At 40.0% G+C, this 14,876-nt stretch overlaps 1 protein-coding gene and 1 long non-coding RNA gene across 3 annotated transcripts in view; one reads left to right on the forward strand and one right to left on the reverse strand.

Annotated features, from left to right (window-relative positions):
• Nucleotides 1-3,421: 3,421 nt before the first annotated feature.
• On the forward strand, nucleotides 3,422-8,587 carry irx6a (iroquois homeobox 6a). Of its 2 annotated transcripts, none has more exons than XM_079667026.1 (7): nucleotides 3,422-3,731; nucleotides 4,774-5,043; nucleotides 5,784-5,893; nucleotides 6,172-6,464; nucleotides 6,676-7,344; nucleotides 7,548-7,659; nucleotides 8,074-8,587. In XM_079667026.1, the coding sequence occupies exons 1-6, from the start codon at nucleotides 3,666-3,668 to the stop codon at nucleotides 7,652-7,654; spliced, it is 1,515 nt and encodes a 504-aa protein (XP_079523152.1). In that variant the 5' UTR covers nucleotides 3,422-3,665; the 3' UTR covers nucleotides 7,655-7,659; nucleotides 8,074-8,587. The 2 variants fall into 2 exon arrangements, with proteins under 2 accessions (XP_079523152.1, XP_079523153.1); XM_079667027.1 differs by having other exon boundaries at nucleotides 4,824-5,043.
• Nucleotides 4,912-14,876, reverse strand: part of LOC307030534 — a 45,471-nt gene continuing 35,506 nt past the window's right edge. The window contains exons 2-3 of the long non-coding RNA XR_013805682.1: nucleotides 7,518-7,677; nucleotides 4,912-5,534 (exon numbers count right to left, since the gene is read on the reverse strand). This is a non-coding gene — a long non-coding RNA (uncharacterized lncRNA). The remainder of the gene's footprint in view (nucleotides 5,535-7,517; nucleotides 7,678-14,876) is intronic.

Genomic DNA, 14,876 nt, shown 5'->3' on the forward strand with positions numbered 1-14,876 from the left:
AAGAATGCAGGACGCTAAACATTAGAAATACATGTGAATTCACTTCTTGTACAACAATTCTAATGCTTTTTGGATTTTTTGAACTTTTTGGAACTCTTTGCGTGACTTTAGTACTCTAAAGAAGATTATATATTATATTTCCACAGGAAAAATGTTATATAAATGATACAGGATTTAAACCCAGGGTGGTCTGGGAGAGGGGCTTGAACTATGATAGGGCCCGACAACCAGTGGTAGAAAAAGTATTCAGTGAGTAATAAAAGTCCTGCATTCAAAATCTTACTTTAGTGAAAGTGCAAAAGTATTATTAGCTAAATCTACATAAAAAGTGTATATAATTATATTTATATATGTGACACTTCTAGATAATATTGTTGCATCAAGTAGCATTTGGCTGTTTTAAAAACAAACAAAGTTCAGATTGCCTTTTGTGAAATATTTAAATAAGTTGTCTCTTTTGTGACTGTTAAAAGTAGCTAAAGCTGTTCAATAAATGAAGTGGAGTAAAGTTATATCATCTCCCTTTTAAATGTAGTGGAGTAGAAGTATAAATTAGCATTCAATTAAAGTACTAAAGTAAAGTACAAGTACCTCAAAAGTGTACTTAAGTACAGTACCTCTGTTGATAACTGGAGGGTGGCTGCTACTGTACACCTTAAAGAAGCTGCTATCTTTTAAAGGACCGTGCTCCTGTTGGGAGAGTAGCGCTTTACAGTATAGTACAGGACTTTGCCAAAAAAATAATAATGAAAAACAGAAAGAGGAATCACTAATTGGCTTTGTCAGCAAGTTTGTTGCTAAAAAACAAAAACCTTGTAACAATGTGAGTACTAAGTAATCTGGACAAAACACTGTAAATGAAATGTCTCATCGTGGGGTTGTCACATATTTTAAAAGGAAGGGCACTGTGGTCAGTCTGCCATTACAATTAGTGTTCATTTTGGCCTGATTCAGTGAGATCTACGCTGACTGCTGGGCATGCATTATGCATGAGTCTGTCCGTATGCACTTGGGCCATCATGCATGCCCTTGTAGAAAAGCATCGACCACCGGCATGCAATTACATTTAGCTTGTTTCAACCTTCTCTGTGTGCACATTATCCTATAGAATAACACTTCAGGCATGAAAGTGTGCATTCCCCTTAGATAATAAGTCCTGATATCCATCAGTAGCGTTAAATGGAAAGTTAAGACCACTTATTGTTGCAAATGTGTTATTCTGATTTGAACTCTTGCCACTGTACATCTAAAACCATGTCTCCATAATTGTGTGATTCAGATTTTTCAGATAAACTGAAGGATTAAGAGCAGGGGATGAAAAAAAGATCCTACTTTAAACTCAATAAAAGAAATAAAAAATCACATTGGATTATCTAAAAATGGCATTGTCACAAAGACAAAACAGCGTTGTTTTTCTGATCTTGTGAAAAGTAGATTGTTTTGCCAGTTTAGATATTAGGAACACAGTAAAGCCAAACACATTACGGTGTCTTTTTGCGCTTTGTACTCAGAATATTTAAATGTATGCCAAAATAATAAAAATGAAAATAGTTATATAATAATCAAGCCGGCTCGCCTCTTTTAGTTGTAGATGTATTTGATTATTAGCCATTTGCACTGTCCCCTGTTTTGAGTGAGTTTTGGGAACATAAAATATGTTATTGCAGCATAAGCCTGGTTCTTTATTAGAATATTGGCAAGTGAGAATACTGGAATTGAACGTTGAAAGAATCAACAAGTTGATGAAAAAAACGTTTTTAATACATTTCAGAAAAATTGTTTTCAAAGATAATTCTTACACATAGGTTTTATACAGTTGGTAACATGGGGAATACTTGTATGTTTTGGGGACCAAGCAACAAGTTCCCTGCTGTAACTTAGTTGCCTGTCATAATAAGCACTTGTCATAAAAAAGTGCTGTGGTGTGTGTGCGCGCGCGTGTGTGTGTCTGAAAGAGAGTTGCTGTTGAACAAGTGTGTATTGCCCGGGCACTTTCCAAAACCTGGACTCTGACCACTGTGTCCACTTTATCTCGGAGGAAAATCTCTTCACGGGAGATCTCCAACTCCTTCACGTGGCTCTTTAGCGCCCCTCTGAGAGGAAGCCCATAATAGCAGAAGCGTCTCCAAGGGATGAAACGCCATACATCAGGTCGGCAGGGCACCGGGAAATGTGGCACAAGGTATCAGTCGTGACAACAGGAACCTTACACAGCCTTAGATAATCAGAAACAGGCGGATCGTATGACTGAGGAGGACTGATCATGACTGTCATTGTCAATACAAATATAGTGTGTATGGGAAATACGACACCCCCACCCCTTCCCTGTCGAAGCTCAACATCGGACGGGGAGGGGGCACAGCTTGTTTATGTTTATGGAAGAGAGGGAGAAAACTGGTGATGGTTGAGCTGCTGATCTAATAAGGCTTAAAATGATTTCTCGTTTCATTCACTGTGAGGCAGCATCATTCCTTACCCATCTTTCAAGTGAGCATCATTCAATTAAAATGCAATTCTCGTCGCCCCCTTCCACAGATATTTAATTAGACTGGAGAGCAGGGCTTCCACTGTCTTTTCTTTCCCCAGCATAGCTCTTCGGATTTCACCTCTAAGGCATATTTTCACTTTGTTACTCGTTGGTTAAACAAGGGCATGTATCCATTTGTTAATTGATACAATTACGCATTACGCGTAATGGTCACGTAGGTCTCCAGGCGCGCATCAATCACTGGTCTATTGACCTGCCAAAAACCCTTCTAACCGTTCCTGCTGGGACTGCCCCTCTCTAATAGAGAAAGATAGAAACATAATCGTCATTAACTCCGGGATGGACCTCTGGCCAGAGAGCGAGAGGCGAACATAGGTCGAGAAAAAGAAAACAAGTCTTAAATGTGCTTCTTCAACCAGTTGTATTGGGGTAGATTGAAAATAAATATAATAGAAAATATTTGAAATCACAATCTTTTTTTGTTTAAATGCTTAATTGATTCCTGTTTGCATGCGCAAAACATTTCTGGTGCTGAACAAAATCGTAATATCTCACAAGAATGCCAAAAAATTAAAATGTCAAAGTCTCTTTTTCTAATTCATTTATCTTTACAAGGGGTTTCCTCATGTAACCCTGCTAAAATTCAATAACGTTGAACATAATGCAGCTTTCCGGGACGTTATCTCAGCAAATCGGTGAACAATTCCATTACAAAAGGGGAACAGGCTGTGTACAGTGCACCTTAAGAAAATCCTGCGTTGGATGTGATTGGCAAAGACATTATTCTATCCTTGGTACCCTGCCGTTCCGGGATTACAGTGACGTCACGCTGATACCCTTGCATGGATGAATGCTAAAGAACTATAGAGCCACAAATAATAGCACAAGCAGAGTCCATATCTTGCAAGTCTTACGTTATCCTTTAAGCCTCCTTCAGCTAACACAACAACAATTTTTTTGTTGCACTTAATGACGCTTAATTTAATTTCTTATCGGGTCCTTTGGGGGGATTATTCATTCATATAAAACAATCTGCAGCTGGTGCCATCCTAAAGTCTCCCTCCTATGAGTGAAGTCATCTATTATTGAGCGAAAGGCCGTGCGTGGAAATGTGTGTAAGACGGTGGATTTGAAGTAGGAATTGGTTGCAATCGATCAAGGGTGAAGATTATTGCTGATGGTAACAAAAGAAGCAGCTATGTCTTTCTCGCAATTTGGATATCCTTACAATGCAACTTCACAGGTAAGCCTCTTTGCTTTTTATTTCTCCTAAGTGTTGTGTATATACACACACACTATTGGCTTTTTTTCTGTGTGTATTTTTCTTGTATTTTACTATAGTCAGAGCACCTTTTTCTCTGTAGGAAATAATAATGACTGAGTGGCTGCTTTGACAGATATTTTCGTGTGGTGCTTTTGTTGTGGAACCAAATATCGATAAACACGCACCCGTGTCCAATTACACTGAATTATGAATGAACTCACGTGTTTTTCTGATGACAATAGAGATGAATGTCACCTATTGCTCACTACGAGGAGTAATTGGGCTGCACACATTCGCAAACTTTCTATTTGTATGGGAAGCGTGGGATGTTAAACACCGTGCATTATCTGGGGAGCTTTTAAAACTCAATTAGAGTGATTCATTTAGATTTTAAGACACTATGAGTGCGCCAAATGACAAGTTGGAAGAAGTTCAACACGATCAGAGGACACAAGTTACTCTCAGCAAAAAAGTTGTCACCAAACTTTTATAGATAATATTTTTTATTTCCAGTACAATGTATATATATATTCAAAAATGTAAAAAAAATGTATGTACCTATAGTTTACTTGTAAAGGGCTATCAGCTCAGATTGTTATCTTATTTTGATCCAATGATAAACCACAGCACTTTCACTTTTACGCACAGATTGCGCACATTTTAATATCCATGTATGTGTACATGAAACATAACAATTAGATGGTATCCCTTATTGCACGTGCTCACAATGTAAACTACTTTCTCTCATCACATCATTCTCTAAAAAGTGACTTACCTTGAATGAAGGCAGGTTAAAAGTCAAGATAAGGACACGTGATCAGGATAATTTAACTTAAAGCACAATTTAACTCTTTTTTTAAATTCAAATGCTCAATTCTAAACTAACCGAGCAACTTGAATACAGATAAACAGATATCGTTATGCAGTGCATCACCCACAGTCACTTCAGAGTTGTCACAGGCATCCAGATAAGAGCAGAAACACCCAATGACCATGTCTATCCACGATTCTCTTCATGCAGTTTTTCGTGTCGGCAAACCCCAGTACGACTTGCTGCGATTCGATTTCCAGGTCGGTCTCTGACGGGACAGCCGGCTCCCAGACTGCCGCCACCGCCGCCTCCTTCTGCTGCCCGTCCTACGAGAACCGGATCCTGGCGAGCAGCCGGACGGAGCTCAACGCGGCGCTGGGGATGTACAGCTCTCCATACGCCGCAGCGGCTGCCGCCACCCAGAACTACGCCAACTACTTCCCCTACAGCACCGACCCATCCGCTATCTACTCCACTCTGGTGGGCTCACTTCTGATGCGTAAAGGGGGGAGGGTGGCTCAGGCTGATCGATCAACCGGGTTTTGTTCATCAATGTTCTTCCACAAACGTATCCGTCTTGACATGCCGTTTAATCCGGTGGTCTTATCTTCTTCCCCTTAAAAGCGAGTCTAAAATCCTGTCACTCAGGTGAGGGGAGGAATTGTAGACGCAATGGAGAGTAAAGTTGTATTACTGCAATCAAATGTAATTTTGTTATCATAAATATAAATCTACTATTGTTTCCTTGGCTCAGGTGGTTTTGGAAAATCAGCATTTAAATATTATAAAATACATAACCCCTAGTTAACAATTGTTTAATTTGATTAAGTGAGATTTTAGAGTGGATAAAGGATTGTGACTTGTTGATTTATATTTTGAAGTGTAGCTGTAACTTTACTTTTATTCTCTCTTATTCTAACACCTGGAGTTAGCGAGAAATGTGCTGGCCATTCAAATGTTGCAAATTGTACCTGAAAGAAGTGAAAAAAAACATATAATTAAACATGTTATATAAATATACATTCTAAGATCATTATTGCATATTTTGCTTCAAATTTATTTTTAAAAACAAACACATTTACGTCATGTAAAGCAATTTGTTTAATCTTGGATAGCCTAATATTTGATTTAAGAGCTTACAAATAACAGATGTCTTTATAATTTAATGCTGAGAAATAACGAATGTTCCATTTCTATAACAACCTTTTTGTCTTTTACAGAATCCACAGTATGACATTAAGGACAACTCAGGCACTTTACACTCTGGCATCTCTCAAACTGCCGCTTACTATCCTTACGACCACTCACTGGGACAGTATCAATACGACAGGTACATTCTATGTTCATGTGTGTCCACTTTATGAAATATAAGTGTAGCTGACCTGCCAAAAAGTATTCTAGCTCTGATTATTACAATCAGCCTTTCACAGGGGATATATGCTGCATTCAGATCAAAGGTCAGAGTGTAACTCAACACAGTTACCTGCATGCAGCGAAGCAGTATATATTTCAAACAGCAGGGAGTCGGATATAGGATTCCTGAGTGAATAGCCTTCACTTCCTCCACTAATGGCCACTTTCTGTGTTTTTCTGTGTCCTTTTTTCCAGATACGGGACAGTAGACTTTAATGGCTCAGCCAGAAGAAAGAACGCAACTCGTGAAACTACTAGCACCCTAAAAACATGGTTGTACGAGCACCGGAAGAACCCCTACCCCACTAAAGGAGAGAAGATCATGCTGGCCATCATCACCAAAATGACCCTCACGCAAGTGTCCACCTGGTTCGCCAACGCCAGGAGGAGGCTAAAGAAGGAGAACAAGATGACCTGGTCACCAAAGAATAAGGCCAACGATGACAGGAAGGATGACTTTAACAAGAGCGAAGACTGTCTCACCAAAGGTAATTTGGGATTACGTTTTGATTTCATTATTGGTAAACTAAAGCACTTGCACTATGTAAAGTGAAATACAGCTGCCAAATGTGGACAGAAAAAGTAATAACAGAAGAAAGAAAAAAGTTTATTTAAACATTTTATGAACAAACTATGTATTTAAGAGTTTACCCAAACTTTTCAAATAATGTTCATTAACATCTATTTTCGTCCATGCAGACTCCAGTGATTGCAAGGAGGAGAAGGATCTGCGTCTGAGTGACCTGGAGGACATGGACGACGATGACTGTGAAAAGCTGGACAGCGACTGTGAAAAGGGGGCTGCAGACGAGCAGGACCTCCAGAGGGTCATGGCGCTCTCCGGACCCCCCCAAAAGAGAGACTGCAACTCAGAGCTCCACCTGAGTTTAACTAACAGCTTCCACGCGTTCCCCTGCGCCATAAAAGGTGTTACCAGCCTCCCCCCTCTTCCGTCTGACTTCCTGGATCCTGTCGGGTCCAAGGCACCTTCCTCAACGGGGGGAACGTTGTCCCTGTCTCACTTTGAAGCATCAGATAAGCCTCGGATTTGGTCTCTGGCTCGTACGGCGGCTTCGGGGGTCATTCTGAGCCCCCAGCAGCACGGCTCGGAGCTGAGGACAGGCAACACAACCGGGGACTGCCAGCTCCAGAGCCCCAGGCTTACCGGCACTCTAACTGGACAGTGTGGGGGTATGAGAGGCCTCCATGAATCTGGCGGTGTCACCAATACTGAGAGCCCCTTCGCTGAGGGTTTATCCTTGCACTCTAAAGTCTATGGCACTAGCAGCTACAGTCACAAGGACCTCCAACTGCACTGTTCATCCTACTCTGCACTCCCAGACACATGTCAGTATTCCACTATTGAAGGTATGTCATCTCAAATCTACAATACCACATTAAAAGGGAGCAAATTCTTTCATATTTAGATGTTTTCTGTGAAGTAGGCAGCAATTCAAGAGCATGTCACCAAATGTGTGTTGCTGGATGAAAGCACATTTAAGGTTAGCAAGTGAGGGGACATATTCTGTCAACATTCTTACATGTGGATATGCTTTAATTTGGGTGTGTAGGGTTCTCTGGTGGCAAAGCAGAGACACAGTCGTCTGACCTCAGTGAAGCCTGCGGGACCGTGCAGGATGACAAGGTCACTGCGTTCAGACCAGTGATGAAGAGGTGAAGCAGGTGAGAGTCTGCAATGAACTGGAAGAAAACAGAGAGCACACACACAAACACACACACACACACACACACACACACACACACACACACACACACACACACACACACACACACACACACACACACACACACACACACAACACGAACATGGGGCACAAAACTGCATTAAACACTCACATGTAAACAAGGACACATGGATACTCACTTTTCTTGCTAAAATGTAATTGAATTCTATCAAAATATAATGATTGCAAGGTTAAAGTGATTTTTCCTAATATACCTGATGTCAAAAGTGAAAAAGGAAAAATATAACAATTTCTTCTGCAATCAACTTGAAATTAAATACCTTATAATTAAGCCTATATATTGATTTTTAGAGCTTATTTGTCTAATTTTTGCTGTATTTTTTTCACCTAGATTCCTGGATACTGTACCACAATAAATAATTGGACATTAATGATATATGCACTAAAGGACACACTGGCCGAGTGGTGGCCTCAATAAGACACATGGGAGCTACCTGCTGCTGCTGCTGCAGTCAAACTGTGGACGTGGCTATCATTTTGCACAACTTTGTTTTTATCGTGTAAAAGACTTTATGCAAAAAAAATCTAGATGCAAAGGTGGGAATGGCCGAATAAAAAAAACGGCCGAATTTGTGTATGGCAATCTTGTAGTGTAGCAAACCTATTTATTTATCTGTGTATTTATTATTTTGTAATGTTGTCTGTTTATTATATGGCGTGTTTATCGGTTGAATTTGTACCTTCTTTGAGTATTCGTTACATGTTGCGTTTTAATGTGGCTTCGTGTCATTTTGCCTGTTGTAAAAGAGACGGATTTTAGAGATGACCATATAAGGACCGGATCCCCTGTGTTGCGCGTGGACCTGGAGGATGTTTGTCATTGTGTTAACAAAATGTGAGCTTCTTCTGTGTTTGCCTATCATGGCATTTCTTTTCTAAGAATACATTTTTTTCCAAGAGCTTTCCTTGTCTGTGTCATGGTTATTTAGAGAGCCAATTAAAGGAGTTGCGGAAGTGCATTTGATCAAAGTTTAGCATCTTGACTCGCGCGCAGATCCGCAGCGCCGAGGGAAGGTCATAATTCAGAGGAGGACGTGAGTGAAATCCACAAGTTGCGGAAGAAAGGGGGACATCATCTCTCCATTGTCAACATCTAATCAGTAGTGGCATCGAACACTTTGTTACTGTTCAGGCCGGGCACTGAGGCAGGAACATAGGATGAATGCTGCTTTGTCCCCTGTGTAGCGAGCCGCTGCACTAACTTAACATTGTGTTAATTAAAAGGTCATTTGTAGGATCAAACCCGGCACAGAAATTCACATGGTCCATCAAAGTCCCTTTGATTTGACTGTTTTGAGTATAGTCCATCTCGTTATGGTGTATAACGTTGTGTTATTATAACTAATTGCGGTAAGGATATTGATTTTGACGCACAATATTGCGCAAAAAATACAGCAAAAATCGAGTTTGACAAGCCTTGAAATGTATTAGGCTACTTTAAAAAGCAAATGATGTAAAATACCGAGGAGTTGTGAACAACTTCTGAGCAAAGGAGGAAGGTTTTCCTTACATATTTTATTTTTTTTAAATGTTATTTTTGAATCAATAATTTCCCTGACCTTTCTGTTCCCTTTCTGAGTTGATCTCCCGTTGTTATTCCTCAAACTAGAGCGTCATTATGACATCAACTGGAAAATATTTATATTGTATACATTTGATTTCAGACCTCCACAGAAACATTACCTGTAAAAAGTCCACAGCCTGGCATAAAAGAAAAACGTCATTTGGGGCCATACTTCACTTGTGGGATTATGCTTGTAATAAAAGTATTTTCGGTATTAGGGCAATTCAGGCTGTATTCAGAGGCGCTGTGGTCAGCCTGTGTGTCCTTGGGTTGGCCGTAAGTACTACAGGGAGCTTGGTAAATCCTGCAGAATCTACATGGTGAGGATGAGGAAGGTCAGGAATAATATTTTAGGCTTACTTAGATTTTTTTCCAGTTTAATTTTGTCTATCTGTGCTAATCTGAAACCTAATAAATATGAGGGCTAAAAAAATATATACTGTATATTAATATTGCCTAGGCCTACTTTCTAAGGTCTGAATCTCCCTGATTCATTATATCCTGTCATGAGCAAGAGGACACATTAAAAACAATTGGCATCCTTTACAGTTGATTAAATGTTTTACTAAATGACTGAAAAACATAAAGATAAGAACAGAATTTTAAAGGAAACCGGTGCAGTCCACCTGATGTGAGGCAGAATGACAGCTCTTGGTGAGTCAGGCAGTTCTGTAACAGTCCATCTGTTAATGACAAGCTGCTAACAGGGGGCCTCTCTCCTCTTCCCCCCCCCCCCCCTCATCAACACTAATCAGTCATGACGCCTGATGCGATGCTCTTTACGTTAAAATGTAGGCTAGGTGTGTATCAAATATTTACAACCAAATTTAATTAAATCGTGGGCTGTAAAGAAACGCTGCCTTTTGCTATTGGAGGTAATGATGCATGCGCAATGGGATTACCACCATGGCAAAGTACCTGGGGAAAAGCATAGATAATGGCCATGATGGGCTCATATAGCAGCTTATGCCTGACGCAGCTAACAGGTCAATTAGTCTGTCCTATACAGTGTTTTACATATGGCCGAAGGAGCTGCGCAGAGCAGAAAACAGTCAAGAGACAGGAAGCTGTGAGTGGAGGCTGCCTGGATGCAATGGGTCAGAAAGCACCTCTATGATATTGTGAGAAAAACAACATTAAATGAAATAACCTAAAGTGAAAGTGAGGAAAAGTGAATTGTGGTGGGGTTTTAGGTGGAAGTATGAAAAGGGGGAGAGGAAAAACACAAGACATCCTTAATCTGACATCTTTAATCTGAGGCGAGACTTGAAATCTGTGGCAAACTGCAAAGATAAAGGATAATCATTTCCTTAGGTAGCCTATGCACAACTGAGCTCTCCCCATGCTCTCCTCCTGGTAAATTACATTTTTCACCAGGGAGGGGGGGGGGGGGGGGGGGGGGGAGAGACCGGGTGCCGATGAGAGCATGTTCACATAATCCAAAACAGATTTTAGATAATCTGTGAACGAGGCACAAATATGCAACACAAAAAAAGAAAAACAAGCCCTGGTAAACATGAAGACTGGAATGGGTTTGACATTATTAATCTGCAACCATTCTTTATGTGTCTTAATAGAAAGACACATGCCCCCCCCAATACTGTCCCGGGGCACTGATCTTTTTTTGGGCCAACGTGCCGTTTGCTGTGCTCTTTTCAAGTCAACGGCCAACTGACTGAGAAGTGACAGGTGTTCATTTAAAGTCAATGTTTGAGACACATAACACTCAATAAAATAACATCAATATCATTCTAAACTAATTAGACTCTTCACCCCTTACTTTTCAAACAAAGATAAAACTCACATCATTCAATAACTTCAGAAACTTTATATATATTTAGCTTTTTATTATGTTGGTCATCCTTAACATTTATATTGTCGCGATGCACAAATGTTGTTTCAATCCCTCACACAAAACAGGAAATCAATTCTAAAATCTGAATTATGGCATTGAAAGAAAGTCAAAGTTGTATTTGAGAAATTAAACATATGATCCATGCTTCCTTACATCAGATTCAACTGTTTGCTATATAATTACGTTTTTGTAGCTCAATCTTTTTGGAGTGAAGAGATTGATATTGAATTTAATTTATATACAATTGGGAGCGAAAACCAAAAAATCTACTGACAAATTGTTTTCTATTTATTTTTGCTACTACACATCTTGTAAGGTGGTGTCAGCTTGCTCCTTATACTGTACAAAGATCTACAACATGTCAAATATAGGCTTACACAAGTGAGATCCTTATGAGTCAGAGATAAGTTTGTACATCTTAAGTTTCATCGGAAAGATGTAGAAGCATCATATGTCTTGGTTTTATGCATTTATTAATCTTGCATTGCCTCCTAATCAGGCTCTGAAGGGGCTGAGCCCAGTCTAACAATGACTGCTACTGTGGTATGTTGTGCGATATAATACTGTAGGTCAATGAGGGGTTAACTTCTGACAAAGCACTGTCAGGAACATCCATCACATGCACTTTACATTCAGGACCCCACTTAATGAGCATGTTCCTGCGACGTAAATGAATAAGAATGATTCTGATAGCAACGGCCTCGAATACGTATGAATGGGAGCCAAAACAACAACAACAACAACATCTCAAACAATAATTTGCCCTCTAGTCTGACAAAAGAGGCAGCATGGAGGTGCCATTTGATGTGTCCCACGCTGGGCCGCTAAGGCTCATAAAACAAAGTCTTTGTACCGGTGGCTCAGAGTTCAGATGAGGGGGACAATATACACACTTCATTACATTTTGTCAAAAGGCGCAATGAAATGTGTGTGGGACATTGTTCCTGTGCATGTCTCCCTCCATGGAATTTCTGATTGCCGATGTTGCTACAAGGTCTCTGCTAATGAGTTTTGTCAAAGACAATTATGATCTTGGTGGAATGGCCAGAGAAGGGAGGAAGTGTCCCCCACCTGGACCCCAATGAACCAGGATGGAGCATGGCACAAAGTGATGTAAGTGTGTTTCCCAAGGCCTTGTTTGTTTTGTAAACCATAGAGTAAGAAGACTCTTGAGCTCTGGCATGTTAAGAGTAGGAGTAAAGACTTTTAACCAAAGTTTCTTTTCGTCTACCAACTCTGTTCACTCACAGTCTGTTACTGCCTGATTGCAAATAGGGTGGCTAGCTCCTAGCTCAAGCTTATGGCTTCTGCTGCTTGCCAAACCACTCTCCTCTTGTGTCAATTCCACCGGTAAACCAAAGTGCAAGGTCACTGTCGGACCAACAACTGGAAGGGGTGCAAATGGTACTCAGGGGATTATATAAGTGAAGATGACCATGTTTACGTTGAACATACACTTAAATAGTAAGGTCAATAAGCCACCATCACATACTAAAAACCCAACCCGAAAGGAGACCCGATTCTTACTGCATGCCAGCTTCAGAGGAGCTTCCGTGTTTAGGGCCTGAATCCCCACATTGTACCCATGCAGTGCTAAACTGTGTACGCTCCGGTTTTCTCGTTTGTTCTTTCATGTTTGTGTGCTCGCCTGGCAGTTTTCTGTTGCTGACCTTAGGTTGGCGTCCCCACCATAGAATAATCTCCTGTGTCATTTGAATGCCCTTTAATAATCCCCTGCATCTCATTTTTAATCTCGCTGGCTCCTTCTGTTTTTCTTCCCCTTCATGTAGGGCATCTGTTGGCCTTTAACGTCTGCTGTTGAGTCTCCATTTGACTTTTAAACAGGGCGTATCGTGTCAAAGCCTGACCACAAAACAGTCAAAGATCTCACATTTTAAAGTCTCTACAAGCCATAACGCTAGAGTCGAAACACATTTTTAGTTATGAAATATAATGCACAGTTCTATGAATAACATGAAAGTGGAGGTCAGGCTGGTAATGAGAGAGGCAGTGTTTTGACACTAGAATAATAAATATAGTCAGAGTGTTTTGGCTAAAGTGGCGCATGTTAACATACCTACATTACAGTAGATTATAGAGGAGTCTCGGCTACTCAAGTCAATGTATGTATTCTCATAAATCCCCTGTTCATGACCAGAGGGCAAACACAAGTTAGTGACTTGCTGGTAAACAATTATAATTGCATAATAGTGGAGACCAAAACAGAGCTACAAGTCAAGAGAATATGAACAATAACATGAACCAACAGTTATAGCTGATGCTGCTTCATGTGAGCCGGATGCAGAAAGTGTAAGGAAGTTACTTTTGTTGTTATCAGCTTTTTGTTTTTGCCGTTAAGTAATGCATTAGAAATGTTGTCAAAAAGTTTTAAACTTAGAGAAATATGCTTGTTTTCTTTTAGCAAAGTAAAATTCAGTTTGAATTAAAATGTTGATTAAAATGTCATTTAGTTGAAGCCATATTTTGATGATACACATTTTCGGTTCTAGCCATTTTTAACTATGTATCTCAAGTGGATGAAGAATGTTAGTCATCTGATGGCTTTATCTTGAGTAGCCAACAAAACTAATTGATTTGTATTCAGTGTTTTCTTTAACCATGTGAATAATTAACAATAAAGGGATTATAACAATAACAAGCTTGTGTTATGATTTTGATTGAGAGTCCCCTAGTGGCAGAACATGGCACCTGCTTTTAAGCTAGCTGTAAGCAAACTGTTTCAGATGCTTAAACTAATCACTAACTGTTATGTTACTAGAAGCTTTACTTGTGTGAGCTATTGCCTAATACACACACACACACACACACACACACACACACACACACACACACACACACACACACACACACACACACACACACACACACACACACACACACACACACACACACACACACACACACACACACACACACACACACACACACACACACACACACACACACACACACACACACACACACACACACACACACACACAGTAGGGAACTACCACTGCTTTCCCTCACGGTGAGTCCCGTTTGTGGCTTGCACCCATGGGTCTTTCACCTGCTAGCTTGAGAGTTACTGCTGCTGTCAGTCATGGCAGTGGGCCGTCCTCACACCTCTGTTTCACATATGAGCTTTCAGAGTGTGTGTTTGTGCACAATTATCTGAGTTCAAGCTCTAACCCACACACACAAATCCATTTTCTTGTAAAATCTCATCTTAAAGTTGTATTTATAAAATAAATTGGGAGTTACAATGAAGCTAAAAGGCTAAATACTGCATAAAGAGCACTTTTTGTATGGTCTTCTTATGTTCCACTGTTTGATTTATTTGTTAAGAGAAACAGTCCAAATTACAGAAGTTTATTGGAGTATAGTTCCTTGGGTTGCAAAACTCTCATTACTCTGTGTCTTTATGGTCTTAGCTTTTTAAAGAAGAAACAAGAATATTTTTAATTGTGCAGTCGTTCTAAGGCTGTAAAATGCTCTTTTATGATGTTTGTTTGCAGTTTTTTGGTTTAGAAAAAAAGTCACATAAATATTCAGACAGGCCACAGACATAAATTTAGTAACATCACATTACATGGACACAAATCACATTTGAGGTCGAGCTCTTGGTTAGGGCTGATTTAGGATGAGAAGAGCCGTGTCACAATATGTGTATTTTTGTGAAGCTGCATACAGTAGGTGGAACACTTCATTTGGA

Source organism: Notothenia rossii, assembly GCF_949606895.1.
Source record: "Notothenia rossii genome assembly, chromosome: 2".
Classification (NCBI taxonomy): Eukaryota; Metazoa; Chordata; class Actinopteri; order Perciformes; family Nototheniidae; genus Notothenia; species Notothenia rossii.